Source organism: Diceros bicornis, chromosome 12, assembly GCF_020826845.1.
Source record: "Diceros bicornis minor isolate mBicDic1 chromosome 12, mDicBic1.mat.cur, whole genome shotgun sequence".
NCBI lineage: Eukaryota > Metazoa > Chordata > Mammalia > Perissodactyla > Rhinocerotidae > Diceros > Diceros bicornis.
The window spans coordinates 51,665,771-51,693,355 of record NC_080751.1 but is presented as its reverse complement, the minus strand read 5'-3'; the positions used below and the strand labels follow the sequence as shown (position 1 = coordinate 51,693,355).

Here is a 27,585-nt window from a genome sequence, read left to right as displayed (position 1 = left end):
GGCCAATCTCAGATCAAAGGAGCCTATGGGCCCTCTCCACACTCCTGGTGGTGGTGGCTGAAAGAGGAAATGGTTATGCCCAGACTATGAGGGCAGTGAATGTGCACATCAGCCCTGGGTCCTCTGGCAAGATCTTGTTCCCGCCTTCCAGGAGCTGCCTGCCCCTCCACCAGCCTGCTGGGGGCTGAAAATGAGCTCTCTTGGATGAAGGGCTGGGCCAGTCCTACAGGGCACCTTAAAGGAGGGGATATTGTACCACCCATCTTTCCCTTTTCCAGCAGGTCACTCTCTCGCCATCTTTATTCAACCCAGAGGAGTTCACGCCCCTGGATCCCACCCAGGAGCCCATCTTCCCCCCAGAGCTGCTGGTAGGTGACGCCCCAGGGAGAGGCCCAGCCAAGTCTCTGTGCCTGTTTCACATCCCTGGGACCTCCGTGTCCTAGTCCTTTAGGTTTCAGCCTGCATTTCCCTTCCTTTCTGTGACACCCAGAGCTCAAATCCCTCTGCCACACACTCCCACAGGCACCCACACTTCCTTCCTTCTCCCACGTGTCACTCTGAGGACAGGGAGTCGAGCTCTCTGGCACATCATGTACAGTGACAGATGCCCCAGAAGTACCTGCTGGCTTCTTGGCTAAGTCTAATGTATAAGCCCCCCAAGCAACCCATTCTGCTCTCTGTGAGCAGTCCATTTATTTAAAAAACAAACAAACAGAAAAAGAGAGCCTATTCAAAGGGCACGATCCATGGCTTGCAGCTCTGTCTAAGGACACCTCTCACACCCACTTTCTCGCCTTGATGATTCTGCTCCTGCACTCCAATGTTCATGGCGAGGAAAGAATCAAGCCACTCTCAGAGTTTCTCAAATGCAGATTTCTCGGGGGTGTTGAGCACACGAAGACTGCCTTATGAGTTCAACGGGCCAGAGGGAAGGGCTTTGCAGCAGGCAGCTGGAACATCTTTCTCTGGATTGTGAAACCTCCAAAAACTGTCCAGTTAATTTGGGGGTTTTCTCTCCCAGCCCCGTGTCACCCCTCATGCACTAGAACCAGCCCCCGGGTGTCACTTCTGACACCTCTTCCTTCACTGCCTCCGTCCCCTCCCATACCGTGTCCACTGCACGTCCTGGAGACAGTGGGGCAGTGCAAGGAACCTGGGCTTTTGCTCAGGACAGTTCAGGTCACCTTGTGGGGGGTGACCTTTGGCAGGTCCCCTAGCCTTGATGTTCAGGTTCTGCCTTCACCTGTAGAAGATGGAGCTGACGATGCTTCCTTCACGGGGGTCTCCTAAAGACCAAGAGGAAGAACGTATGTCAGAGCTGCAGTGTAACTCCTGCCTTGATACGCAGTAGTTCCCCTCACTTCTGCCCTGACATGTATTTTCATTCTGAATTCAGCATTAAACAAATCAATAGAAGAGCTGATTGCACTGCAGACTTAAGGCAGTTTATCAGGGGAATGGCAGTGGGAAGGAGGAGACAGTGCAGTAAGAAAACTACATCTTCCAGAGACTGAAAGACGCTCCTCAGAAGCAGCTGCGTTTTGAAGGGGAACGTGTGACCTGGATCCAGGCCTCGACCCTGACGGAGCTGCTGGACCTCAAAGCGCAGCACCCCGAGGCCAAGCTGGTGGTGGGGAACACGGAGATCGGTAAGGGCCCAGGGTTGGCTCAGGGCCACCTGCGCACCTGGGGACCCACTGGGGAAGCTGGATGCTTGAATTCCTGCAAAGACCCCTGGCTTTGGCATCACACAGACCTGGTCAATCCCTTGCTGGCTGTGTGAAGTCAGAAAAGTTACCTCTTCTCCCCTGCCCTCATTTTCCCATTTCATATATGGGGTAATAATACCTCCTCAAAGGGTTGTTTTGAGTATTAACTGAGATCCTTGCTGACCGTTCTCCATAAAAGTTTACAGAGCGGCAGCTATGCACCAGGTACTCTGGGAGGGGCTGGGGTACCCAGATCAACTGGACACGTCTCCTTCCCAGGCATGTCTCCCAGTTTGAGGCAGGAGGGAGCAATGTAGGTAAGATGTCTAGGCTGGTACCTGATGGCCGCTATGGGTTCCAAAAATGTCACTTTCTTGCCCCCCCCCGCTTTTCCTGGGGGCATGTGGTAAGGCAAAGAAGAGGAGACATCCAAGTGTGACTGTGTTTGTGTCACCTATGACTGTGGCCACCTCCACTCTTAGGACATGAGGCCCACAATATGTGAACCGGCCACGGAGACTTGAGATGTACAGCTCTCAGTCACGGTGCTTGAAGAGACAGGAGGAGAGGTGCCCAGGTCCCTGCTAATCTCCATCCATTTCTAAACCTGGCTCGGCCAGTTTCCACTGTGCTGGTCCCAAGCCCAGCCAGGACCCAAGGAGCAGACTGTGGCGCAGCCGATGTCTGCCTTAAAGGACCTCTGGTTTGGAGAGACGAGACATGCTTTTAAGCAGCAAGTTCAGCTGGTGGGAGACTCCTGCCTCTGGTTCTGGAAGGAGGCCCTGAGCCCTGGGTTCTGGTTGGACCAGCAGAGCTGGCCCCACCCTTGTGAGCACAAGTGCGGTAAAGTCTCCAGCTGCAGTGATGTGACACATTGGGTCGGCAGGGTGGCCTGTGAGCCATGCTCAAGTGGCGTGATCATGATCGCCCAAATAGCCGTGGCCTGAGGTAGCATGAGTTAAGGTGGAAAACGACTGACTGGAAGAATCTTTGAGGTCCTTTGACATATGACATGTTCCTTGCTGTGTCACACAACGTCCCGGACCCAGTTAGATTCCAACAGAAAGGAATTCACAAAAATTTTATAAGCTCCAAGTTAGAACTAATTGCTTAAGTCCACTCCTTCTGCTCCCCCTCCTCCCTTATACACACAGCCCAACAGCGTAACCACCCACAGCCTGGGCAGGGTGTTGGGGGAAGCCGGGCGTAGAGAGAAGCTTACCCGGATGGGCCACTTTCGGCCTCCATCTGCATTCTTTGTCCTGGGAACTGACATTCCAACTGGGCAGACTCCCCAAACCCTGCAGAAATTCCAAACAGCACATGAGAGGGTGGGGAGGATGCTCAGACATTTCTTTTTTAACCTTTCCTTTCCATAGCCCTGTGGGTGGGGCTGGGAGTGGTGCTGGCTAACTGGTCTGAGAAACAGAGCTGTGACTGTTCACAGAAGTTTCTACCTTCAGTAGTTGGGAAGGACAGAAACCAGATCAGGACATGTTGTCCTGCAAAACCATGCACCTTGAGGAACTCAGACACCTGTTCAGACTGGGGGGCAGATTTGAAGTTTTCTCTCAGTCAATTTTCCCTTCTGTCTGAATGTCCGACTTTTGTGTTATTATTCCTGTCATACCCCAACTCTAATAATAGCTCGAGTACCAAAATGTGCCCATTCTTAGCTGTGTAATTTGGGCAAGAAACTTAACCTCCCTGTGCCTCAGTTTCTTCATCTATAAATAGAGAAAATCATAGTATCACATAGGGCTGCTGTGAGGATTAAATGAGTCAAAATGTGTCAAGTGCTTGGAAGGGTTCCTGACCTACTTAATCCTCTGTGTTTTCTAATATTGTTGTTAGACACACACAAACACACCACACCCACACACTCACACACACACACACACACTGATCCCCCATCTTGTCCACTGCCCTCCGAATCTCAAGACGCCCACAGAACACGTCCCGACTGTGAGTATGTCATACATCCTGTGTGCAGTGGTGGAAAAAGTGCCAAGGCCTGTCCTGGCGATAAAGGACGAGCCTGTAACTTCAGGCTTCCCGTTCCCCTCCAGGCATCGAGATGAAGTTTAAGAACAGGCTGTTTCCTGTGATCGTTTGCCCAGCCTGGATCCCCGAGCTGAATTCAGTGGAGCACAGAGCCGAGGGTAAGGGGAGGTTCACCTGAGCCCACAGAGGTGCTGGGATGCTGGGAACCGGTTACATGGGGTGGGGGGTGCCAGGAAAGCCTCCCTTTGGTCTTGTGGCCCCTGCGGCTCCTGGAGCCGCCCTGCACAGGGAACGGGGCCCACCCCTTCACTGCCTTCCTCCACTGAGCATCCGTGGTAGGATGACAGCCCCAAGGGCTGTGAGATTTTCAGTAGTTGTTCTCAATCCTGTCTACATGTTAGAATCACTCATGGAGGCAATGCCATGGGGGTGAGGGGGGATTTCTTTGGTGCTTTTTAAAAAAAGCCGCTTACTGTCAGGACTTAGCTCTCAGAGATCTGATTTTATTGAGTTGAGAACCACTGATTTATGGAAAAGAGCACTCTGGTTGTGGGATCAAGAGACCTGGGGTTGAGTCCTGGCTCTTTTATTAGCTGTGTGGCATTGGGCAAATCACTTAACTTCTCTGGGCCTCAATGTCTTTATCCATATAACGATGTGAGTCCTGGTTCGGCCTCACTCTGGTAGCTGTAAAGTGTGATAGGAGCTGTGTATGAGAGCGTTTTCCGAGCTGAGAAGGGGATCGCTGTAATTCTGAGCCTGTGTTCCCAGGTATCTCCTTTGGAGCCGCTTGCCCCCTGAGCTGTGTGGAAAAGACCCTGCTCGATGCAGTTGCAGAGCTTCCTGCCCACAGAACAGAGGTGTTCAGAGGCGTCCTGGAGCAGCTGCGTTGGTTTGCTGGGAGGCAGGTCAAGGCTGTGGCGGTGAGTCCCTGTTCAGGGTCCCACAAGGCCCAGGGGACGGGACCTTTCATCACAAGGCTGGGGAGCTAGTCTGCCCTCTGCTGCAGACCCAGTGGGCCTCAAACTTTAATGTTTAAAACCATCTGGGGTGCTTGTTAAAAACGCAGATTCCCAGGCCCCGCCCTCAGAGATTCTGACTTGGTAGGGCTGGATGGAGCCCGCTGGTGCTTCTGATGAAGGCAGACTGCGGACCACTCTGGGAAACACTCGCTCTGGGGCTCAGTCTCGACCCCTGAGGTTGGAGAGATGGAGCCGCCTGCCCATCTCTTCCTGGACTTGGCCGAGGCTGTTAGCAGGTGGATGAGAGAAGTTAGGGAGCAGCCAAATAGGGAGCAGGACTTCCTTTCAGAGTCAGGGGAGAACCAGAGGGAGACCCCTGAGAGGAGGGAGGGGCCCACCTGGTGACTGTTCACAATCAGCCTTCAGACTGACCCCCAAGTTCCCAGTTTGCAAACGGTGTTCACAACCCTGGTGCCATCAGAGGCCCTGCAAGGAGAGCTATCCCTTCTGTTTTATTTTTCACTGTTTTAAATTAAAATAAAAACCCAAATAAAGCGAAATAGCTACTCCCATTTCCTGCACGCCGCCCCAAGCACTGGCCACGGCCACTTGTGGATGAGGAAACAGACTCAGAAAGCCCTCTGCGTCCCCAGCACAGCTGGAATCCGCTTCCAGGAAGGATTTGCTTTCGTTGTGCAACTGGTTTTCTTCCTCTTTTCTAACAAGGAGAACATTGTGCTTGATTCTTTGCCGAGTTGCCAGGAAGCTCAGATCCACTTGGAGCAGATTGTTCATCCCTAGGGCTTCCTCCTCATTTTCCTTGATCTTTATCTTACATTTCTATTTTCCTGACTCTCCATGACCTCAGTGATAAACCACCTCGACCTTCTCAGAAAAAGGTTGGCTGAAGTCAAACAAACAAATCTGAAGGCGTTTGCCCTGGTTTGCCGACTGGGGATTGCAGAGCTGGAACCCACGCAGGAGCATTCGGATCTCAAGTTTTGCACATTGTTCTGAATGCACAAGTTCTCACGGCGCCAGTCTTGTGTCTACAGGGGCTGGAAGTCCTCAGGGCTTTCCATCCACAGGTGTCACCTCCCACCTTGTGTTCGGGAGCCAGCGGGGTGAGCCAGGCTTTCCTGGCTGGGCTCTCACACACGGTCTCTGCTTGTCCTAGTCCGTCGGAGGGAACATCATCACTGCCAGCCCCATCTCCGACCTCAACCCCGTGTTCATGGCCAGTGGGGCCAAGCTGACCATTGTGTCTAGAGGTGAGCTGCCTCACGCAGGGGTCGGGAAACAGGGTCGTGGGGAGAAAAGGCTCTCCAGATAGGTCACGTTCTGGAGAAACAGAGCCCAAAGTTCAATGACCCAGCTGTCCTGAGGATCCCCAGAAGCTGCAAGGGAGACAGACCCAGGCTGGAGGCCAGGAGAGCTGGGCCATTTCTTTGTCAAGAATTCACAGCAGGCTCCGTCACTGATGCCTCACCCAGTGGTGAGCTGGAGCCAGAATGCGCAGGCTCACCACAGCTGATGGCAGGATTTTCAGGAGCCTGTGGGTGTTTGTTAAATTTGGACGTTATTAAAAATTAAATTATATAAACTCATAAGATAAATTATATTAAAAACAAAGGTAATAAAGACTCAAAATTTACCACTTCCTGATTATTCTACTTCATTTTACTATGTCTATGCCCTTGAGGTTATTCCTTCCCATCTAGTGTACCTGCAGAGTGGAAACACCAGATAATGGTGCACTACTGTGCCCCTTTCCTAGTCGGAGGGTCCCCCAGGCCTCCCCCAGGTTCCATGACTTGCCAGGAGGACTCGCAGGGCTCAGCAGAGAGTTGTACTCATGGCTACGACTTATCACAGTGGAAGGATACAAAGCCAAATCAGCAAAGGGAAAAGATGCAGAGGGCAAAGTCTGGAGGAAACCAGGCACCAGATTCTAGAGTCTTCTCCAGTGGAGTCAGACAGGACACACTTATTTCCCCCAGCAACAAGTTGAGTTGTGACAGCATAAGTGAAGCACTGTCTACCAGGGAAACTCATTAGAGACTCAGCACCTGGGACTTTATTGAGGGCTGGTCACATGGCTCTGGTCACACACCAAAAATCCAGACTCCAGAAGGAAAGCACATGTTCAGCATAAACCATCCTGTCTGTGCAAACAGTTCAGGCAGAGTGCATCCTTCTTATCAGGGAATGGTGGGAACCCTCCTGGATCCTAGTTCCCAGAGGACAGCAATGGCTGACCTTGTAAGCAGGCCTGTCAGAGGATACCAGCCTGCTGTGTCAACCCTTTGCTACCCTCTTTCTGGCTTCATAGTCAGTGACGTCACTCTGGTAGCTTGAAATTAGTATGGTGGGAGTATTTATACCACAGAAACTAGCAAATACTATAATCAGGGTTTTATCTTTTTTTCAAAGAATTTATTATTAAACATTCGCCAAACACCATTGCTTAGAGATCTCAGATGGAGAACCTTGGCCCCCATTGTGCCAGCCACTCCCTCTGACTGTGGCATCAGAGACCAGGATGGAGCACCCACTACTGGATTGTCCACGCTCTCCCACTGATCCCCCTTCATCTGGCCTCTGTACAGGCACCAGGAGGACGGTTCAGATGGACCACACTTTCTTCCCCAGCTACAGACAGACCCTGCTACGTCCGGAGGAGGTGCTGCTGACTATCGAGATCCCCTACAGCAGGGAGGTGAGACGCTGCGCCTGAGTAACTCCTCTTCCTGCCAGGATCGGGACAAGGAGACCAGAGCCCCCTCGGGACAACCTTAGCATCTCTCAACTTTAAGTTGGTGCTCTCGTCTCTGAACTTTGCCTTTAACCAACCATATTCTTCTCTGGACGGTGACAAGTGTCAGGGTCGGGGTGCACAGGGCGTGGACTGTAAAACCAGATGGCTAGATGTGTGATCCTGAGCGAGGCCTTTCACTCTTCTGAGCCCCAATTTCCTCATCTGTAAAATGGGCATAGTGGTACCTACTGGGCAGCTTGTTGTGAGGACTGACAAGAAATAATTCATAAGGTTCCTGGCAGATGTCTGGGGGCCAGTGGAGATCACCAGCTGGTAGCTCACAGCACAGAACAGAGGAGACTGGGTTTCACGTGGTGAGGCATGGGGTTTGCGTGCTGAGTGGACACGCTGCCTGTGAGTCAAATGCTCACGTGCAGACCTTGGGCTTGAGCAGACGTTTATTCACTGACCTTGCTCTGGGTTGGCTTGGGGGGATTTCTCTTCACGAGCGGGATTTCTGGCCTGTTCGGGCAGGCCTGGGCGCCTCTGGCTACCTTGCTCTTCTTCCTTGGGGCCTGCGGTGGCTCGGCCTGGTGAGGTTCTCTGTCTCTCTGCAGCTCTTGATCACACAGCTCAAGACACGTTCCGTGACGGGCCTTTTAGAAGAGTGACTGAGCGAGGCCGGGAACCAGCCCTGAAGGAGAGCACTAAGGCTTCACCACAGCTAGTGCTTAAGCCAGGGTTACAAGGCGCGTTTTGCCCTTGCTAATTTTGGCCTCCTAATGAGAATGCTAATTAAATTAGAGCAATTATGTCCCTGAGGTGGTTTCTCAATGATTCCCTAGCTTGTCCTTACAGACCGTTTTGAGCAGTGATTCCCAGAGTTTTGTATCCCACAGATCAGTAAACATTTTAAAGACGTTAGGAGGTGGGAAAAGGAGGAGGAAACAGGCATAGCCCACCCCGGTTTTAATTTTGCCAGGTAGGGACATTAACAACAAAAAAATCATGTCATGAAAGAAAGATCTTAACACCCAGAATTGGGAAAGCTTTCTCAAGAAGGAACAGTTGACGACCCGACACCGACATTTCACGGCTCCCCAGGGAATATGTCACCGTGGCCTGGCACAGTCCGGAAGTGAGTGGCTGGAACCTCTGTTCCAGAACCAAGTTCACACTCTGGGCTCATTGCCCCAGGGCCGTGTTTGACACCCAGGAATCTAAACTAGCTTTATCATCAGGTGGGGTGTCCATGGCTTCTTCAAAGAAAAGCCTGTGGCTATTTTGCGTCCTCAACAGTGGGCCTCATTGTGCTTTCTCCACTAAACCTTTCCTGAAACCTCCCGCCTTTGATGTTAATCACAATTTGTGGTGCCAGGGTGAGTTCAAACCTCGAGGGGAGCATGACACAGAAAGGGCTTCACATCAGATGGTTCTTACCTGGAAAGCGACTCACGCTCCCCTCCTGTCCCCAAGGACAGAGCCTGGCTTGGACCAGGGAGAAAAGTATGTTCAAAGCACAGAGGCAGCTATCCTTCCATAGCGCGATTCTTTCAGGAAGATTCTAACTGTAGCCAATGGACTGGTAGGAGAGATGAGTTAGAGAGAGTGTCTGTGGAGGCCACAAGCTGAAGGTGTGTTTCAAACACCCTTTGGCATCTCGTTGTATCTGCTCGAGAGGCAGCCAGGCCAACAGAGCTTTCAGCACAGCCCCTGAGAGGCCGGGGGTCCTCTGACACTGGCCCCTGGATGGAGAGCCGTGGGGGCTGAGGGGTCTCTGAGGAGACTGTGTGCAAGTGCCTTCCCTCCTCCCAGCTGTTGGTTTGGTTGAGAGCACCCGGTTCTCCCTTGTCCGTGACCTTCAGTCTCCCTGCCTAACAGGGAGAAATCCTGACGCTTTCCCAGCTTCTGGGAACGTTATCTGGAACTTCTCCCGAAAATGTGATAGCTAGGCCTCGATGATTTTGCCCGCCACCAGCTCCTTGCTGATCTGCAATGGTATTACCGCCTCACCTCACCGTGCGTCCCTGGGTTTCAGGCTCACCATTTTGCAGTCCTTGCGAAACGTGGTGGGACGCAGGTTCTTCCCTGTTATTTTTAGGGTGAGTTTTTCTCAGCATTCAAGCAGGCCTCCCGGAGAGAAGATGACATAGCCAAGGTGACCTGCGGCATGAGGGTCCTGTTCCAGCCAGGAACCACCCAGGTAAAGGAGCTGGCCCTTTGCTATGGCGGAATGGCTGACAGGACCATCTCAGCCCTCAAGACCACTCAGAAGCAGCTGTCAAAGTAAGAGCTACCAGTAAAATAAAACTGCTGCTGCTACCACTGCCACGTTAGTGCTGCTGCTACTACTATGACTACTAGTAGTATTACTATTGCTGCTACTACTATTATTACTGCTATTACCACGGTTACCACTACTGCTATTTTTACTGTTGCTACTAGTAGTATTACTACTAATAGCACTACTAATAGTATTGGTACTGCTATACTGCTATTACCATTGCTGCTACTATACTACTATTAATACTATTACTGCTGCTACTGCAGCTACAACTACTATTACTATCGCTACTACTGCCAATATTTCTACTGTTACAATTACTACCAATAGTGCTACTCGTATTATTACTACTACTACTACTGTTCCTACTACCATCACTATTGCTATTATCACTGCTGCTATTCCTACTACTATCACTACTATGACTAGTATTACTACTGTGGCTACTATTACTATTGCTACTGCTATCACTGTCTCTTCTACTACTAATAGTATTATTAATGCTACTACTATTACTGCTGCTACTTTGGGTATTACTACTAATAGCGTTACTGCTGCTACTCTTAATGCTATTACTACTGCCATTACTGCTACCGTTAACCACTATTACTATTGCTACTAGTACTGCTGCTGTCACCATTACTACTAATAGTAGTATCACTGCTGCTACTACTTCCACTACTAGTAGTAGTATTACTGGTGTTGTTGCTATTACTATTACTACCATTGCTTCTTTTGCTACTACTGTTACTTCTGCTTCTACTAATACTATTGCTATTGCTTCCAATACTACTACTGTTGTTGCATCTGCCACTGCTAATGTTACTGCTATTAATATTGCTGCTGCTACTACTACTATTGCTATTGCTGCTACTACTATTACTATTGCTACACTATTACTACGACGACTACTATTCCTATGGTTATTATATGGCAGCAATTGTACCAAGCACTTCACTGGCACTATCCTATGTTATCCTGACAATAACTATATGGATAGACAAAGCTTAACTTTGGAGTTTGGCTCCTTGGTTCCAATTCTCGGCTCCAACACTTACCAGATGGGTAATATAAGTCAAGTTAACATAACCTTCCTATGCCTTGTTTTTCTCATTGGTAAAATGAGTATAAAAATTTCAACTACTACACTTTTTAATTTCAATTGAAAGTAATATTTCATATAAAGCACTTAGGACATTGCCTAGTACATTGAAAGGACTCAATAGATTTAACTATTATTATTATTATTATGGTCTTTTTTTTATTGTATCTATTTTTAAAGATGAAGAAACTGAGGCTCAAGGAGGTTGAGTAACTTGCCTCAAGTCACATAACTATAAATATCTGAGCCAAATTTTGAACCAAGGTTCATATGACCCCGAGGCCCTGTGCATACCACTCCACACAAATGATTCTGAGGACTGGGTGGGAGCCATCTCCCATGACCTGCTCTCTGGCAGTTTGTGGAATGAGAAGCTGCTGCAGGACGTGTGTGCAGGCCTGGCAGAGGAGCTGCAACTCGCCCCGGACGCCCCTGGTGGCATGGTGGAGTTCCGGCGCACCCTCACCCTCAGCTTCTTCTTCAAGTTTTACCTGACAGTGCTTCAGAAGCTGGGCAAAGAGGACTTGGAAGATGTGAGTGTGGGGCCTGGGCAAGGAACAGACTCTCTGCAGCACTTTTGTTTGGGATTTGGGAGGCTGTTCTGGGCGAAAGAGTGCTGGGGACCAAGTGGTAAACTTGCTCCTTTCCTCTAGATGTCTAAGGGCAGAGGGGCAAGGACCAGGGACACAGCCCAGGGAGCCACATGGAGATGGGAGCCAACTGGGTGGCTGAGAAGCAGAGTCAGGGACATGGGTTCTTGTCCTGGCTGTGGCCTTACTTCATGTGAAAACTTGAATAGGTCACAACTCTCTTTAAGTCTCAGCTGTAAAATCTGCAAAAGGACCCCCTGGTAGACCAGATGATCCTTCCAGCAGTATAGCTGATACAACTGTGGCTTTGGAGTTAGAATGGGAATGTGGAGTGTGGAGGGAGAATGTAGAGTGGGGCTGCTACAGCCGGGGGGGAATGCGGTCACTGCAAGGATGTGTGTTCAGGAGAGGGTGCTGGCTGAGGTGGAGCTCAGCTCCTGAGATTGGTTCATTTATTTTGCACCTCTTATACAGTAAGATTGCACCAGGCACTAGGGGGCAGCCTAGAGTGGGAGAGAACACGGTTAGTAAAGGTCAGCCTAGTGTGGCGACTGAGGAGATGGAGCATGGGGGAGCACAAAGGAGAGAAGGCTTCACATATGTGGGGACAGCAGAGTGAAATCCCTCTTTTAAAAACATTGGTAATACCTATTTTTTCTGATTATAAAAGAAACAAACTTGTTGTGGAAAACAAAAAATACAGAAATGTATAAAGAAAAAGTTAAAATTAGTTTCAGATTCTAGAGAAAAGCATGGCTAATAATTTTGCTTATTCCTCTGATCTTTTTCCTACATTTATCTGTCCATCTGTCCTTCTGTTTGTCTGCTCCATCTCTCTCTCTCTCTTTCTATTTGTTCTTCCATCCATCTACCTATGTATCTATCATCTTCCTACCTTTTGATCTGGGTATATTATTTTCTAAACAGATTTGGGGTCATGCTATATATAGAGTTTTATGTCCCCCTAGATTTCATTAAGATTATATTCTGAACATTTCCCATATCATTAAATATTTCCCACAAAACTGAGGAGGAAAAGGAAGACTTTTCCATGAAGGCTGGGGGAGAAGTTTATTCCCAACAGAGAGAGCAGCATGCACAAATGCAGGAAGAAGGGAAATTGTTTGGAGTGTTGGGGGGAAGCACAAACCATTCATTATGCAGGTGCAAGGGTGGTAGGAGAGAAGTTGAGGCTGTTATTAAATACTGAGATCTCAGAGCCCACATTCGGATGTTGAGGTAGGTCTAGCCGGTGCTATGAGTATAAAATGAGGAGATGATGGGAACAGTTGTTACTTTTATTACTTGAGGACAACCAAGGATGGGATCAATGATGGAAATAGTCGTGATCACCTCTGTCGTCTTGCCTCCACAGAAGTGTGGTAAACTGGACCCCACCTTCACCAGCGCCACCTTACTCTTTCAGAAAGACCCTCCCGCCAACGTCCAGCTCTTCCAAGTGAGTACAGTGGGTGTTCAGCTGATATCAGGGGCCCGTGCAGGTCACATCAGGTGATGCTAACCATTGGCAAATGACCTACTAGACTTGTATGTAGGTGCTTAAAGCTCCTTGCTGTTGTGCATAAATATCCAGCGAAGAAAATGGGAATCATATATTAATATAAATGAAGCTATTTCCCCCTTGCTCACCTAAATTTCTCTCTTGAGATTACTCTCATCTTCACCTGCTCCTTAAAGAAAAAAAATTTTTTTCCATTTTGTCTTTTCTGGTGCCTCTGTGGTACTAATGTGCAAAGCCAGGAGTTCTCTTGAGCATGTAAACAAAACAAAACAAAAGACCAACTTTCTATCAATAACAATGTTTTTGTGTGTGTGTGTGAGGAAGATCAGCCCTGAGCTAACATCCATGCCAATCCTCCTCTTTTTGCTGAGGAAGGCCAGCCCTGAGCTAACATCTATTGCCAATTCTCCTCCTTTTTTTCCCTTTTTCTCCCCAAGACCCAGTAGATAGTTATATGTCATAGTTGCACGTCCTTCTAGTTGCTATATGTGGGACGCCGCCTCAGCATGGCCGAACAAGGAGTGTGTCAGTGCGCGCCCGGGATCCAAACCCCAGGCCTCCAGTAGCGGAGCACGTGCACTTAACTGCTAAGCCATGGGGCCAGCCCCTCAATAGCAGTGTTTTAAGAGATGCTAGGTAAAGAGCCAGCTTTTCCTACAAACATTTTGGATTTTTTGGGCCATACAGTCTCTGTTGCAACTCCTCAACTCTGTCATTGTAACACAAAAGCATCCAGAGACAATACATAAATGAATGAATGTGGCTATGTACCAATAAAACTTTATTTATAAAAACAGGCAGTGGGCCAAATTTGGCCCATCAGCCACAGTTTGTGGATCCCTGCATGAGAGTGTAGTAGTCCAAAATGTGAACTCTTTGCCCAGCTGCCAAGACTTGATTCCTAACTCTGCCATTCATAACTATAACCCTGGACAAGTGACTTCCTCTCTGTGCCTCTTGGATGAGTTAATTATGCCCACCTGCAAATGTCGACAATGATGGCACCTGTTTCTAGGATGGTTTTGAGGATTAAACGCATTAGTAAAAGTAACTAGCTCAGATAGTTCCTGGTATATAGTAAACATTCAATGAATATTGGCCCTTATTATTATTACTTTGAAAAACACTTAAACAGGGGCTGGCCCAGTGGTGCAAGCAGTTAAGTGCGCGTGCTCCCCTGCAGCGACCCAGGGTTCTCCTGTTGGGATCCCAGGTGCGCACCGATGCACTGCTTGGTGAGCCATGCTGTGGCGGCATCCCATATAAAATGGAGGAAGATGGGCACGGATGTTAGCCCAGGGCCAGTCTTCCTCAGGAAAAACACACACACACACACACACATAAAACAGAATTTTATTATAAAAATGAATACACTTTAGAACATTTTGGAAAATACAGAAAAGTATAAACAAGAAAATAAAAATCACCCAAAATCCCACCTCCAAGGAAAAAATCATCATTATATACATATTTTTTATTTTTTTCCATTTTTTCCTATGCTATATGGACATGTGTACATTATATTTATAATATATTTTTCTACAGAATTTGAATCATTATACACACTAGCAAACAACGTTTTATGTCTTCTTTTTACATTTAATATGAGCATTCTTTCCTTCTAATTAAAATTCTTCAGAAGCATATTTTCACAGTTGCATACTACTGCATTGTATGAGCACATAATTTATTTACCCAGCCGCCAATGAATGGACATGGAAATTCCTCTTTTTTGTTGCTGTTCCTGGGTAGAGTGATACTATGACGACCTGCTCAGTCACGTCTTATCTGCCTTTCCGTTTCCTTTGCTGGGTGCCCTCCTGCCTCCTCCATTCACTCCTCAGGTTGCTTTGCCTGAAGCTCTCCAGGGCTTCCCTGGGCCTGTAGGGGAACAGTGTCCTCTGCAGCTCAGCCTGACTGGTGACCGTGTTGTTCCAGGAGGTGCCCAATGGTCAGTCTGAGGAGGACATGGTGGGCCGGCCCCTGCCCCACCTGGCAGCAGCCCTGCAGGCCTCTGGGGAGGCCGTGTACTGTGACGACATCCCTCGCTATGAGAATGAGCTGTCCCTCCGGCTGGTCACCAGCACCCGGGCCCACGCCAAGATCAAGTGAGTGTAGTAAATACAGCCGGGAGGAGGGCGCTGGGAGCACCCTGCCAGGCACTGGAGATGCCGAGATAACGAAGGTCACCCAGCGTCTCCCGGTCTAGAGAGGAGCATGGGGACTCATCTGAAAACAAGTCTGGAGAGGAGCAGGAGAGGGTAGGGGCTCAGGGGTGCCTGGGAGGGGGAGGTGATGACACTGGTGAGATAGGCAGGGCCAGTTAGGAAAGTGCTGACCAGGGAGATTACACTTGGCCCTGGGCAAGCAAGAAGGGGCTACTGAAGATCTTTAGCAGGACCAGGCTAGATCTGCGCCTTGGACACTGGGCTAAACTCCAGTGCAAGATGTCGGGAGAACTGGAGTCAGTGCTGGGGGGAGGAACACGGCCTTAGAGTCTGACAGACCTGGGATTGAATCCCCGCCCCAGGGCTTAGCAACCGTGACCTTGGCCTTCATGCTTCAGCTCTCAGTTTCCCCATATGTAACAGGGTGTTGTTGTGAGGATCAGTGTCCACAAAGGACCTAGCTGAGAACAGCCGCTTGTACCTATTTGTCGAACTTTGAGAGCCCAAATGGCAAGAGTTGCCACCTCTATAATGACAATAATACCTAACACTCATATGGCATTTAATATTTGCTGCAGCCTGGTTTAAAACATTTCACATATATTGGCTCATTTATTCCTCACAACAACCCTACAGGCAGGTCCCATTTTCATCTGCATGTTCCAGATGAGGAAACTGAGGCCCCACAGGCAGGGTCAGTTACTTGCCCCAGGCCACGCAGCTCACAAGCGGCAGAGCCGGAGCTGGAGGCCGGGCAGCATTAGCGCCCGGGCTGCGCTGCCCCTGGATGTTCAGGCCAGAGACTGAGCTTGATTCCCTGGTGGGCACAGACGCACACCCTGCGAGTAGAGCAGCGAGCAGAAACCCCCCTTGGGCCCTGCCACTTCATGGATTAGGGATCAGATCTCACCATTGGTCTTTCCTCTGCTGCTGCTCCTCGCCTGGAGATAGGCTCCAGGAATGGTGACCTGGACACAGATAAATGCTAACAGAAAAATAAACTTTTCCGGGTCCCTGAAAAAGAAAATGTTTGTTTCAGAGGATATGGTGTCCAGCCACAGGGTAAATTCATTTGCCTTTCTCCTTGTCTGGAGCCCATATTGACAGTACCATGACCCGCACCGTCTACACTCAAACAACTTTGCTCCATCCGAGTGATGTCTGAATGGATGCAGGAGGATGGGGGTGGTGGGGGAGGGACTTTGTAGTAACTGCACCGATCAGGGCTTTCCCGGCTGCACGCTCCTGGAAGGCAGTGTGGTAGAGCAGAAGCGGACCTGACTTGGGCATTCTTCATGACTTAACCTCAGTCTTAATCCCAGCTACGCTGCTCTCTGGCTGGTGACTTTGGACAAGCTACTTAACTTCCCTGAGCTTGAGTTTCCCCGAGTGTAAAATGGGGATAATGGCAACGACTTTCTGGGGCTTTGGTGAGGGTTACCTGTTTGGAAGTTGGCTGGTACTTTCAGAGGGGTTTCCATACGTTTCTCTAGGGGCCTCTGCCCTATTTCCCCATGGGGACATGGGCCAGAGTGAGCAGTACGTAGTTCAGACTGTTAAAAATGACAAACTCTCCGGGCAGTCTCCCTTTGAGGTTTGAATTGCCTATTTATGGCCGAGGTATCCCGCCAGGCTGGGATAGCTCCCTGAATGTGGGGAGAGAAATCTGGCTGTGTGATGATGTCCAGGGCCATTGGATCGGTGGGACAGCAGGGCCCCCATGTGCTGATTCTCAATGGGCATTAGCTGTGATGTGGGTTTATCTGGAGCTCTCCGAGTAAATGCTGCACACTATGATTTGGTTCTCTTGTACTTGGAGACCAAAATAGGGCCTTGTATAAGGTCCCTGGGGGCGGGCCTGTCCTATTCATCTCATATCCGCCGCAGCACTCAGCACAGTGGCCTCACGTGGTAAGCATTCAATCAACACCTGCAGAATAGGATAGGATAGGATAGAATAGTATAGAATAGAATACAATAGCACAGGGTAGAATAGGATAGGATAGAAAGTGGAGAGGGGAGGAATTAGAGTGGGGGAAAAACCATCAAAATGAGGACAGAGTTATCCAATCAGGTGACAGGTCTTTCTCTTCAGTTTTTTCGCCTGGCGCCTCACACGGCTTATTCTTGCAGGTCCATTGATACTTCAGAAGCTCAGAATGTGCCAGGGTTTGTTTGCTTTCTCTCTGCTGATGATATTCCTGGGAGCAACAAAACTGGACTTTTTAATGATGAAACAGTCCTTGCGAAGGATGAGGTATGTCCTGGATTTTTTTTTCCTACAAAGTTAGTGGAATGGGTATTTAAATTTCAATTTGTGCTCGTTCCTTCAAATCCATAATCTTGAAAAGATGATACATTTGCACATATTGTGGCTGTCATCCAATTGGCAAGTATTCAGGACAATCAGTAAAAGGATGGAACATGGCTGGTAGCACTTCTAATTTTAACTTAATGTTTACTTGTTTATTTAATGAATGGCTGCTATTTGTACATAGTAGGATGACTCCATGCCAAAGTGGCATTAAAACAAGGCTGGTGGTTATATTTGAACTAACAATCTGGTTCTTAAGGGTACAGTATTATGCTCCTTTATTAAAAGAAAATAATAATATATTAAACAAACTAGCCAGAATAGAAATCATGATACCACCACTACATGTATTGATAATTCACTTACATGAAAGTTCATCTATTCATTTCAACTATACAGGGAGTTCTGCCAAAAAAAAAAGTTTCCAAACATTCCAAGAAAGACAGCTGCTACAAAAATCCATATTCTTTTAGGACAGTTTTCAGACGATCACTTTATAATTCCAATACAGATCAAATGTTGCAAATTGGTGGAGGGTAGGTGTGGCAGAAGGGCAAATTCACCTTGTTATTGATATAAAAGTGAAGAAGAGAATGAAAAATTACAACCATGAGAAACAAGGACTGCAAAAGGAGAGCATTTGAAAGAAGAACAAATCACTCTACAGGCTTCAAGAGCCTCTAAGACCATTGCTAACACTACAGTCAGTGAGAATCAGCCAGGTTCAACAACCACTGTGCTAACCAATTAAGTCAATAACTCAATTGGGTCCTGAAGAGGTAAATATCAGAGACAGGCATGCTAAGGATTGGTTCCTGTTGTCATAAACTTCCAAACTGAAGAGTTGGCAATTTTTCTGTTGTTTGTTGTTGGGGGGATGTTGGAAGAAAATTACCTCTGAAGGAGATCCATTAAGATTTATAGGGACTGAATTATTAAATGAAAAGAAAACAATAATCATTATTCCATAAATCTAACAAAAAAACTGGTTTATGGGTCATCAAGTCTAAGAACCAGCAGTTGGGAACTACTGCTTCTGGGCATCCAGATGAAGGATAAGACATGATTGTTGCCTTTGACAAGGTTTTCGTATAAATCTGGTAAATGGGGGTGGTGGAAAGAAAATGAAACTGGGATCAGGGGCTAAGATTTAGTCATGGTCTAGTAATGAGCCAGTTGTGATCTTGCCTTCTGGGCCTCTGTCTCTTCCCATGAAGAACAAGGGTGTTGGAGTTCGTGTTGACAGATATACTTCTTGCTTCTATACCTCCCATTCTGCTGCTCGTGACAGACATCACTAATCAATCACCACATTCTATCGTGGGCAGCTTCTCAACAGGCCACCAGTACTAAGTCATCAGAATTGGCCCTAGAATTGAAGCAAGTTTGCCATCCTGATACGAGAGATCTCCAACTCCTATTTCACTTCTACTGATTCTAAACACTTATGAAGAAGCACATAACCCCAAATAGTAGGATAAGGAAATGAAAAGGCCCCAGGGCATTCCTAAAATGTGCCTTAACAGGAAATTGTGGGAGCAGGGATTTCCTTGGCCTTTTTGAACAACCCAAAATAATTTGCTTCATGAGGAGTCTAGTTATGTTCTTCACACTCTGGCTCTGCTCCTAGGTGACTTGTGTGGGACACATCATTGGCGCTGTGGTCACCGACACCCCAGAACATGCACAGAGAGCTGCTCAAGCGGTGAAAATCACCTATGAGGAACTTCCAGCCATTATCACAATTGAGGTAACTAGGACGGGCTGCCTGTGGAGAGGAGAGCTCCCTGGAGGCACCTTTATTAGGATCCTCTAGAGGAGATTCGAGCAGAGGCGGGATTTGACTAGATAGGTTTTTTTTTTTAATTATTTTAGTGAGGTCATATTGGCTTAGAATATTGTGTAAATTTCAGGTGTACATCACTATATTTCAGTTTCTGTGTAGACTGCATCATGTTCACCACCAACAGTCCAGTTTTTATCCGTCACCCTACATATGTGCCCCCTTACAAACACTTTCATGCTCCCCTCACCCCCTTTTCCTCTGGTAACTGCTGATCTGTTCTCCTTAACTATGTGTTTGTTTGTTTATCTTCCACATATGAGTGAAATCATATGGTATTTGTCTTTCTCTGTCTGACTTATTTCACTTGGCATAATACCTTTGAGGTCCATCCGTGTTGTCACAAATGACACAATTTTGTCTTTTTTTGTGGCTGAGTAGTATTCCATTGTGTATGTATGCCATGTCTTCTTTTAGTTAGGTTTTAAAATCTCTTCCAGCCCCGGGATTGTGTGGTCCTATGAAACCCTCCCCATCGTGATCCTAGATTCAGTCTACTAATGGCCAAAGGGAGCTTCTCCTTCTCAATTTCAGCTCCAGCTGGTTCCTTGAGGGATTCTTTGCTTTTCCTCAAGATCCAAGGTTGTCCGTCTATATCTGAGGAGATGGAGGAACATGACTTCCTGGGCTACACATGAGCTTACTTTAAGTCTGTATAAGAAGCTAATAGAGATGCCTATGTAAGAAGGGAAAGACAACAATTCCGAGAGCTTCTCGTCCCCCAGTTGGAAACCACCTTCCTCCCCCTGAAAGCCAAGTCACTGAAGCTTCTTTCTGACCCTCAGGATGCTATAAAACACAACTCCTTTTATGGATCTGAGCTGAAGATTGAGAAAGGAGACCTCAAGAAGGGCTTTTCGGAAGCAGATAACATTGTTTCAGGTACAGCTGCACCATGCAGCAGTGGGGTTGGGCGGCCCTGGTTTTTGAATGAGATTCAAGAGCTATAACTTGAGTCCTGGGATAGGGAGGTGATTTCCTATCACTTCCTAGCAGAAGAGCTCCTCTGATGTTTGTAACAAAACAGTAGACAGTTGGCTGGGAAAGAATTTCGGTCACCTTAATCTCCACTCTCCTGACTCTAGGCTGGATATGTCTAAGTGATTCTAGAGAGATGACAGTGTGTCGGATTTGGAAGACTGTCTAGGGAAGATAACTGCCAGAGTTGCCTGCCTGCCCTTGGGTCTGCTGGGCCTCTAACCACACAGACCCCTGGCCCTCCCCGTGGCCCTGAAGGCTAGTGCTCCCCGCTCCCTTCCCCTTCTCCCCCACCCCCCACACTGTGAAAATACGTCCATCGTTCTCACCCAGGGCAAGGCTGCTGCTCAGACTCCTTTTGGAATTGTTTTCTACTTTGGCTATTGTGCATCACTAAGTCACTAGTAAGTCAATTCTCCAACAGGCCTGATAGATTCGGTTCTAGAAGACATTTTCAGCTCTTCAATCACATCTGTTGATTCTTTCTTTACCTTTTCCAATATTTTACAACTATAATTTTAAAATCTTCAATTTCCACTGGCTGCAGTGAGAAGAGAGCTTCATGCCTGATGCATTGCAATGTCATTCTAGTTTCTTTGTTGGGGTGGGAGTTCAGCTCCCAGATGGGTAAGACTTTGAGACCCTTTTCCACCCCAGCTGGGGAACCTAGAGGTACCTGTGAGCAGTTGGTTCCTGCACGAGGCACTTGACATGTACACTCTCTGCTTAAGCAAGCTCGCCCCCTCTCCAACCTGGGGCTCACTGTGGGAGTCTTATTGCTTCCCCAGGAGAGTTGCACATTGGCGGCCAAGAGCACTTCTACCTGGAGACGCACTGCACCATAGCTGTCCCAAAAGGCGAGGCAGGGGAGATGGAGCTCTTTGCGTCTACACAGAACCCCATGAAGACCCAAGTAAGTGTCCTGTGGTTCAGCTCAGGGGCCTGGGGTGGGCTTCAGAGTTCCCAGCAGACCAAGAGTGGCATTGTGGGAATGTGAAGAGGGAGACCTGGGCTGGTCCAGAAGGAGGTTTGGGGGTAGTGGTCCTGCAGCTAGACTCTGTCACCAACAGGCTGGTGTCACTGAGCTTATTACATAAACTCTCTCATCTATACACTGGGGCTTGGAGGGGTTGTTATAATGATTAGATGAGTTATAACATTTGTATAGAGCCTAGTAAGTGTTAGCTGTTATCATTCCAGTGCTACATGGCGTTGGTCAAATCATATCTGGCCTCAGTCTCCCCATCTGTAAAATGAAGGGGTTGGGCTAAGCAACAGCCACAGCAACCATTAAATTATCTGCAGCAGCTCAAATAAATTTCTGCAGCGGAAAATCCCCCATCTCTCTATTGCCTGTGATGTGACAGTGGTAGCCAGCATTTTTGGTAACTGTCCTGCTCTCATGACCCACCAGCTCCTGGTCAGATGGAATGAGTTTTGGCTCTGAAAGTATGCTGTGACCAGCTGCTCGCCCCTCTGGTTAAAACAAGTGTCTGAATTCAGTCTGCAGTGACTGATGGGTGCCAGACCCCAGCACCACTACCCAAGGGCTGCACTGGGAGGGGAGGGGGATCCTCAAATCAAGGGATTTCAGAACTCACAGCAGTAATTAGGCCTGTGCATATTAGGCAGGCTCTGGGTCAGGCCTGAAGTCAGTCCAGACGGTGCATTCAGTGCAAGTGATTTTTATTTTGCCCCCAGTCCTTTGTTGCAAACATGTTGGGGGTTCCAGCAAATCGAATCTTGGTCCGAGTGAAGCGACTGGGAGGAGGCTTTGGAGGGAAGGAGACCCGGAGCACTGTGGTGTCCACAGCAGTGGCCCTGGCTGCATACAAGTGAGTTCTCCCAGTGGACTCTGGGAAGAAGAATAAGGTCGCCTCTTCCAGGAAGGTTTTCTGGTTTCCCCCTTTGGAAAGTAGATTCCCCTTGCTTTGCATTTCCACGGCTCTCTGTGTTTAGAACTCTTGGGCATAGGGATGAGGGAAACCTCGCCTGGTTCTTTATGTCCCAATGCACATGTCCGTGTCTTATCTTCCCGACCTGGCTGTGAGGGCCCCAAGCACAAGGACACACCTCACCTCCTCATGCTCCTCACCTGGTACAGCGCAGGGCCTCAACAGTGAGGCAGCCCAGTGCGGGTCTGCGCCCTGTGCCAGGTGGGAAGAGAAGGTTTCCTTGCTGTTCTCCTCCCTGAGAATCACGGGGCTGGGCTGTCCTAGAGACTCCCAGGTTTCTCACCCTCCGCTGCCTCCCTCAGGACCGGCTGCCCTGTGCGCTGCATGCTGGATCGTGACGAGGACATGCTGATAACCGGCGGCAGACATCCTTTCTTGGCCAGATACAAGGTTCTCAGTGTCGGGGGCTGTGCCCAGGCGGGCAGTGCCATCTCGTTGGGAAACCTGGGGATGAAGATCCAGGGATTCTGGGATGTGCTCTGACCTTTTCCATGACTATCTGTAGAAGTTCAAAGAAGAACTAGCAATGAGAGAAATTCAAATCAGCCAATAGCACAGAGGGGTGATGCTGGGGAAAGCTAGTGGGCCATCTCCCAAGCAATGCCACGGGGTGGTGTTCTCGACTTTTGTGAATTTGAGGGGTCTTTGTCCGCTCAGGCTCAGAAACATGATTTGTCAACAGACCCGGGGCAAATCCATCCTGCAGCATGGCCTAATGTTAATGTGTTCACAACCTGATGTAAAACTCATAATGACCACTTAGTAATTTACAACGAGAAGTGATACTTCCCATGGGCCTAGACCGGCACACATTTTTAGGGTGGGCATCTGCCCTGCCAGACCATGTGTGGCTGGGCACTGCCCCATTTCCCTGTGGGACAGTCCCTTTTCTGGGCTTTTATGGATGACCAGTTCCTGTTCTGACCATGCACCCTTCTCTCTACATGCTAGTATAACCTTACACGTCCCATCTAGCTCTGTAAACCTGGGAGCCCTCTCTCCCCATGAGCTGGCTTTGAGCATTTCTCCTTTGACCTCCTCTGACTCTGTTTCATAATTTAACTCCCTAAGAGTGATTGTATTTCTCCCATTCCCCAATTTTAGTGGGCTTGAAGAAAGTAACTTGGTCTTTTGGGATCCGTTTCCTCAATTACGAAATGGCCTGTAGGGTTTGGTTTGATGGTTACATAAGGTCAGGGAAGTGAAAGCACATTCATGCTCGTGCAAAGTGTAACTTTTATTGTTTGCTGGCCAAAAGCTGTGAGGGAACTCTCCGGCATCTTTCCTACTTTCTCTTCCCAGCACCGACACCCACCCCACCCCCACCCTTTCAATGCCAACATCCTCTTTTCTCCCCCCTCACTCCTCTGGTAGAGCCAGAAGCCAGGAGTAGGTAGAGAGAAGGAGGAGTCTGGGGAGAAGGTGTCCAGAGGTGAGGAGCCGGGGGTGCGCCACTGGGGAGATGTTGGTTCCTCTCCTCTTCACCCGTTAAGTTCACCTTGTTTTCACGGTGTGATGTCTGGTTCTTTCCGTTTCCTCCAGGTAGCGTAGATGGGAGGAAATGATTAGGGATAGACAGAGCAAGGGGACTGTGGAGAAATCACTCTCCTTTTTGGCAGGTTGGCTTCATGAAGACTGGGAAGATTGTGGCTCTGGAGGTGGATCACTACAGCAATGCTGGGAACACCATGGATCTCTCTCAAAGTGTAAGTAGGACTCTCCCCTGCATCCCGAGGGTGACCGGGAGGTCAAGGGCACGCCCCACAACCTGTTCATATGTGCAAGCACAGTGTTCTTCGCTTCTTGCCTGCTACGGTTGCAGTACTCTCCTATATGGTCCCTGCCTTTGGGTTCTCCATCCTTGGTTAATCTCTACAGCACAGAGATGATCATGTTACTTCTCTGATGAGAAACTCATCCTTCTTATTCAAGATATTTTGCCAAGCAAGCAAAGTTAGTTACAAAACTTTATGTACAGTATAGTGATATTGTATGTGTGTGTAAGTAATGTTAATTTTATGTATGTATATATATATATACATATATATATAATGATATGCAGGTAAAATGTGTGAAAGAACATACATCAAAGAGTGATTGGATGAGATTAAGGTGGTCACACACTGTCATTTTCTACATTACACATTTCTACATTAAACATTACTTAGAATTTGAGTTGAGGAGTTGAATTATTTTTTAACAATTTCACTGAGGTGTAGTTTACATACCGTAAAGTTCACCCATCTGAAATATATAATTTAATGGTTTTTGTAAATTCAGAGTCATGCAACCGTCATCACAATCCAATTTTTGAATGTTTCGATCACCCAAAATGATCTCTTGTACCCATTTGCAGTCACACCTGTTCCCACCCCCCAGGCCCAGACAACTGCAAATCTACTTTCTGTCTTTATAGATTTTCCTTTTGTGTGGTCTGTTTGTATAAACAGAATCATATGCTATGTAGTCTTTTGTGTCTGGCTTTTTTCTCTCAGAATCCTGTTTTTGAGGTTCATGCATGTTAGAGCATGTATAGTCCTTCATTCCTTTTTATCGATGAAGAATATCCCATTCTGTGGGTAGACCGTATTTTCTTTCCCATTTACCACTTGATGGACATTTGAGTTCTTTCCAGTTTTTAGCTTTTATGGATAATCTGCTTTGAACAGTCTCGTATGAGTCTTGTGTAGACATATATTTTTGTCAGTTTTGAAAATTGACAAAATTACCATGGTGGTACTACTTCTTAAAGTTTTTTAAATCTTAACTTTACAACCAGACTAGTTATATAGGCATAGATTCTCGTAAAATCAAACATTTCAGGACAAGTAGAAGTTCCCATTGTCCCCACTAGGGGTGCTGCTCCTCTCTGCCAGGGGCTTTCTGATTGGCTCAATTAGGAAACTTCACACTGCAGATCTCAGGTAAAAACTGTTCAAAATAGGAAACATTTCTAGTATTCTCACCATTTATAACACTTGCTTCTTGGTGCTGTAGGAAAAGTCAGGTTGAAAAAGATGCAGTATTTGTCCCCAAAGACCTTACAAGCTTTTTAATTCAATCCAGCAAGTATTTTTCAAGAGCCTAGGGTGGCAACATAAGGAAGAACATGGCATTGTTTCTGCCCTCAAGAAGTTCACAGTATGGTGGGGGAGACAGATAATAAAAGACAAAATGAAATAGAAGTACAAGTTGACAAAGTGCTAAGCGAAGCAGAAGTGGAATTGAGACACAAAAACCACCTAGGATGACTAAGATCAAAATAATCAGAGACACAAAAAGAAACCTGTGGGAAATAAACTAAAACCAGGATGAAACACACAAATAGAAGCTACCATTTATCTCATCAGAGAGGTGAGTTATTATACCTTAGAGAAAGAACAGCATGCTATAAAAATGGAACAGTCGGAGAATAAAAATGAACTCTTGTGAATTAAAACTGTGAAAGCAGAAGAAATGAAAGAAACTTGAGGAGCTATCCCCCAAAAAAGAAAACATTGTGGAAAAATAGGAGAGAAAATACAAGAAAATTTGAGGTCCCATCCAGGAGATCCAAAGAATAGAAGTTTCAGAAAGAAAGAATGGAAAAAAGGGAAAGAAGAAAACTATCAAAAAGTGATTCAAGAAATTCCCCAGAACGATAGGCACACATTTTGAGATTAAAAGAGCCCTTCCAGTCACCTGCACAATGAAGGAAAATGAACCTATGCTGATTTACATCATTGTGAAATTTTAGAAACCTGGGGACAAAGAAGATATTACAATTTTCGGGGAGGAAAAAAACAGAACTCATTCCAAGAATTAGAAAGGCATTGATTGGAGTTCTCAATACCGGGAAACTAGAATGCACTAGTAAAATGCCTTCAAAATGCTGTGGGAAACTGGGAAACTTATTTCCAACCTAGAATTCTATATGCAGTCAAATCATCAATTAAGGGTTAAAGGGTTAAAGGGTCTTTAAGGGTTAAAGACATTTCAGATGTACAAGTTCTCAAAAACATTCCTGTCTATATATTCTTTTTTGAGAAGATATTGAAGGATGTACTCCAGCAAAATGAGGGTGTAGAACTAAGAAAGAGGAAGACATGGGATCCAGGAATAGGAGATTCAATATGGAGAGAGGCAAACGGAATCCCTGGGATGAGTGTGAGGGGAAAATCCCCAGGGAACACCTGAGTGGCAGGCCTAGTGGGAGCCAGTTTAAATTGCAGCAGGCCAGAAGGCTTCAGGAACGATTTCTTCAAAAAGATGAAACTGATAGAAAATCTAATGAGTTTGAACATATTGACAGATTTTTAGAACTGGGGAAAACTTTAAGTTGACTTAGTAATAAGTGCACAGAAAACTAAGCAAATGAAAAAATAAAGACAATATTAACTCCAGGGGGGAAAATGAAATTGAGAGAGAGAAGTAACGATAGTATCACTACATGGTTCAGCTGTAAGTAATGTTTACAGAACTATCATATTAAACTGACTATTGATCAGATCAAAATATAACTATACGGGAGATAGGAAGCTGGTGTGTATGCAGGAAAAGGGGGTTAGGTAGGAGCTAAATTCTCCTTTTCCATAATGGGAAAACAATATAAAAGTCTAAAACTGAAAAAGACAAGTGGCAATATAAACACATTATTTAGAGATGTGGAAATTACTAATGTAAACAGCTGATAAAGAATAAGTGGTTGCCTCTGGGGAGCAGAAGGAAGGAAAGTAGAGGGGACGGCTGTTTTGCATAACATGACTTGTGGAAATATTTGACTCTAAGCTATTTGCAGTACAACCTTAATGGGAATAAAAGCCAATTTAAAATTAATTAATAAAATCATCTATTTTTTTAAAGAGGCTAGTGATCAGTTCCAACTAGAGGATCTGGGAGGGCTTCCCCGTGGAGTTGGTGAATGAGGATTTTAGTAGGTGGGTAAGGTGAGGAGGGGCATTACAGGTGAGGGTAACATGCAGTCAGAAAAGAGGATAAAAAAATATATCAGGGAAAGGTCATCAAGTGTCTTGAATTCCATGCTTAAAGATATGTGGACTTTACTCTGGAGGTAATAAGTGCCATTTATAAGCAAGTTCTTGACCTGATATGACCTTATATTTTAGTATGAGACATAGATTGGAGTGAGGAGGCACTGAAGGCCAAGAGAGCAGTAAGGAGGCTGTTGCAATATCCCAGGGAAGAGATAATTAGGGCCTGAGCAAGAGCAGTTCACAGCGGAGCCGGGAAAGGCAGGGATAGGTGCAGCCATTGAAATCCCTTTTTTGTTGGTTTTTTTTATATATTTTTTCTTCTTTTTGTGAGGAATATTGGCCCTGAGCTAACATCTGATGCCAATCTTTTTCTTTTTTTTTTTTTTGCACTTTTTTTGTTGAGGTCAGAATAGTTTATAAATT

General features: G+C 47.0%; 1 protein-coding gene across 3 annotated transcripts in view; it reads left to right on the top strand.

The window, feature by feature from the left end:
- Positions 1-27,585, top strand: part of LOC131412079 (xanthine dehydrogenase/oxidase) — a 64,088-nt gene that overhangs the window by 18,282 nt on the left and 18,221 nt on the right. For 2 of the 3 annotated variants that reach the window (XM_058551502.1, XM_058551504.1), the window contains 17 exons: positions 279-368; positions 1,508-1,649; positions 3,779-3,871; positions 4,485-4,636; positions 5,853-5,946; positions 7,285-7,394; positions 9,535-9,719; positions 11,178-11,352; positions 12,785-12,868; positions 14,870-15,039; positions 17,233-17,356; positions 19,044-19,163; positions 20,042-20,138; positions 21,023-21,147; positions 21,936-22,069; positions 22,492-22,579; positions 23,809-23,895. In XM_058551502.1, coding sequence (XP_058407485.1) covers positions 279-368; positions 1,508-1,649; positions 3,779-3,871; positions 4,485-4,636; positions 5,853-5,946; positions 7,285-7,394; positions 9,535-9,719; positions 11,178-11,352; positions 12,785-12,868; positions 14,870-15,039; positions 17,233-17,356; positions 19,044-19,163; positions 20,042-20,138; positions 21,023-21,147; positions 21,936-22,069; positions 22,492-22,579; positions 23,809-23,895 — 2,070 coding nt within the window. The remainder of the gene's footprint in view (positions 1-278; positions 369-1,507; positions 1,650-3,778; positions 3,872-4,484; positions 4,637-5,852; positions 5,947-7,284; positions 7,395-9,534; positions 9,720-11,177; positions 11,353-12,784; positions 12,869-14,869; positions 15,040-17,232; positions 17,357-19,043; positions 19,164-20,041; positions 20,139-21,022; positions 21,148-21,935; positions 22,070-22,491; positions 22,580-23,808; positions 23,896-27,585) is intronic. The other variant, XM_058551503.1, reaches the window with a different exon arrangement.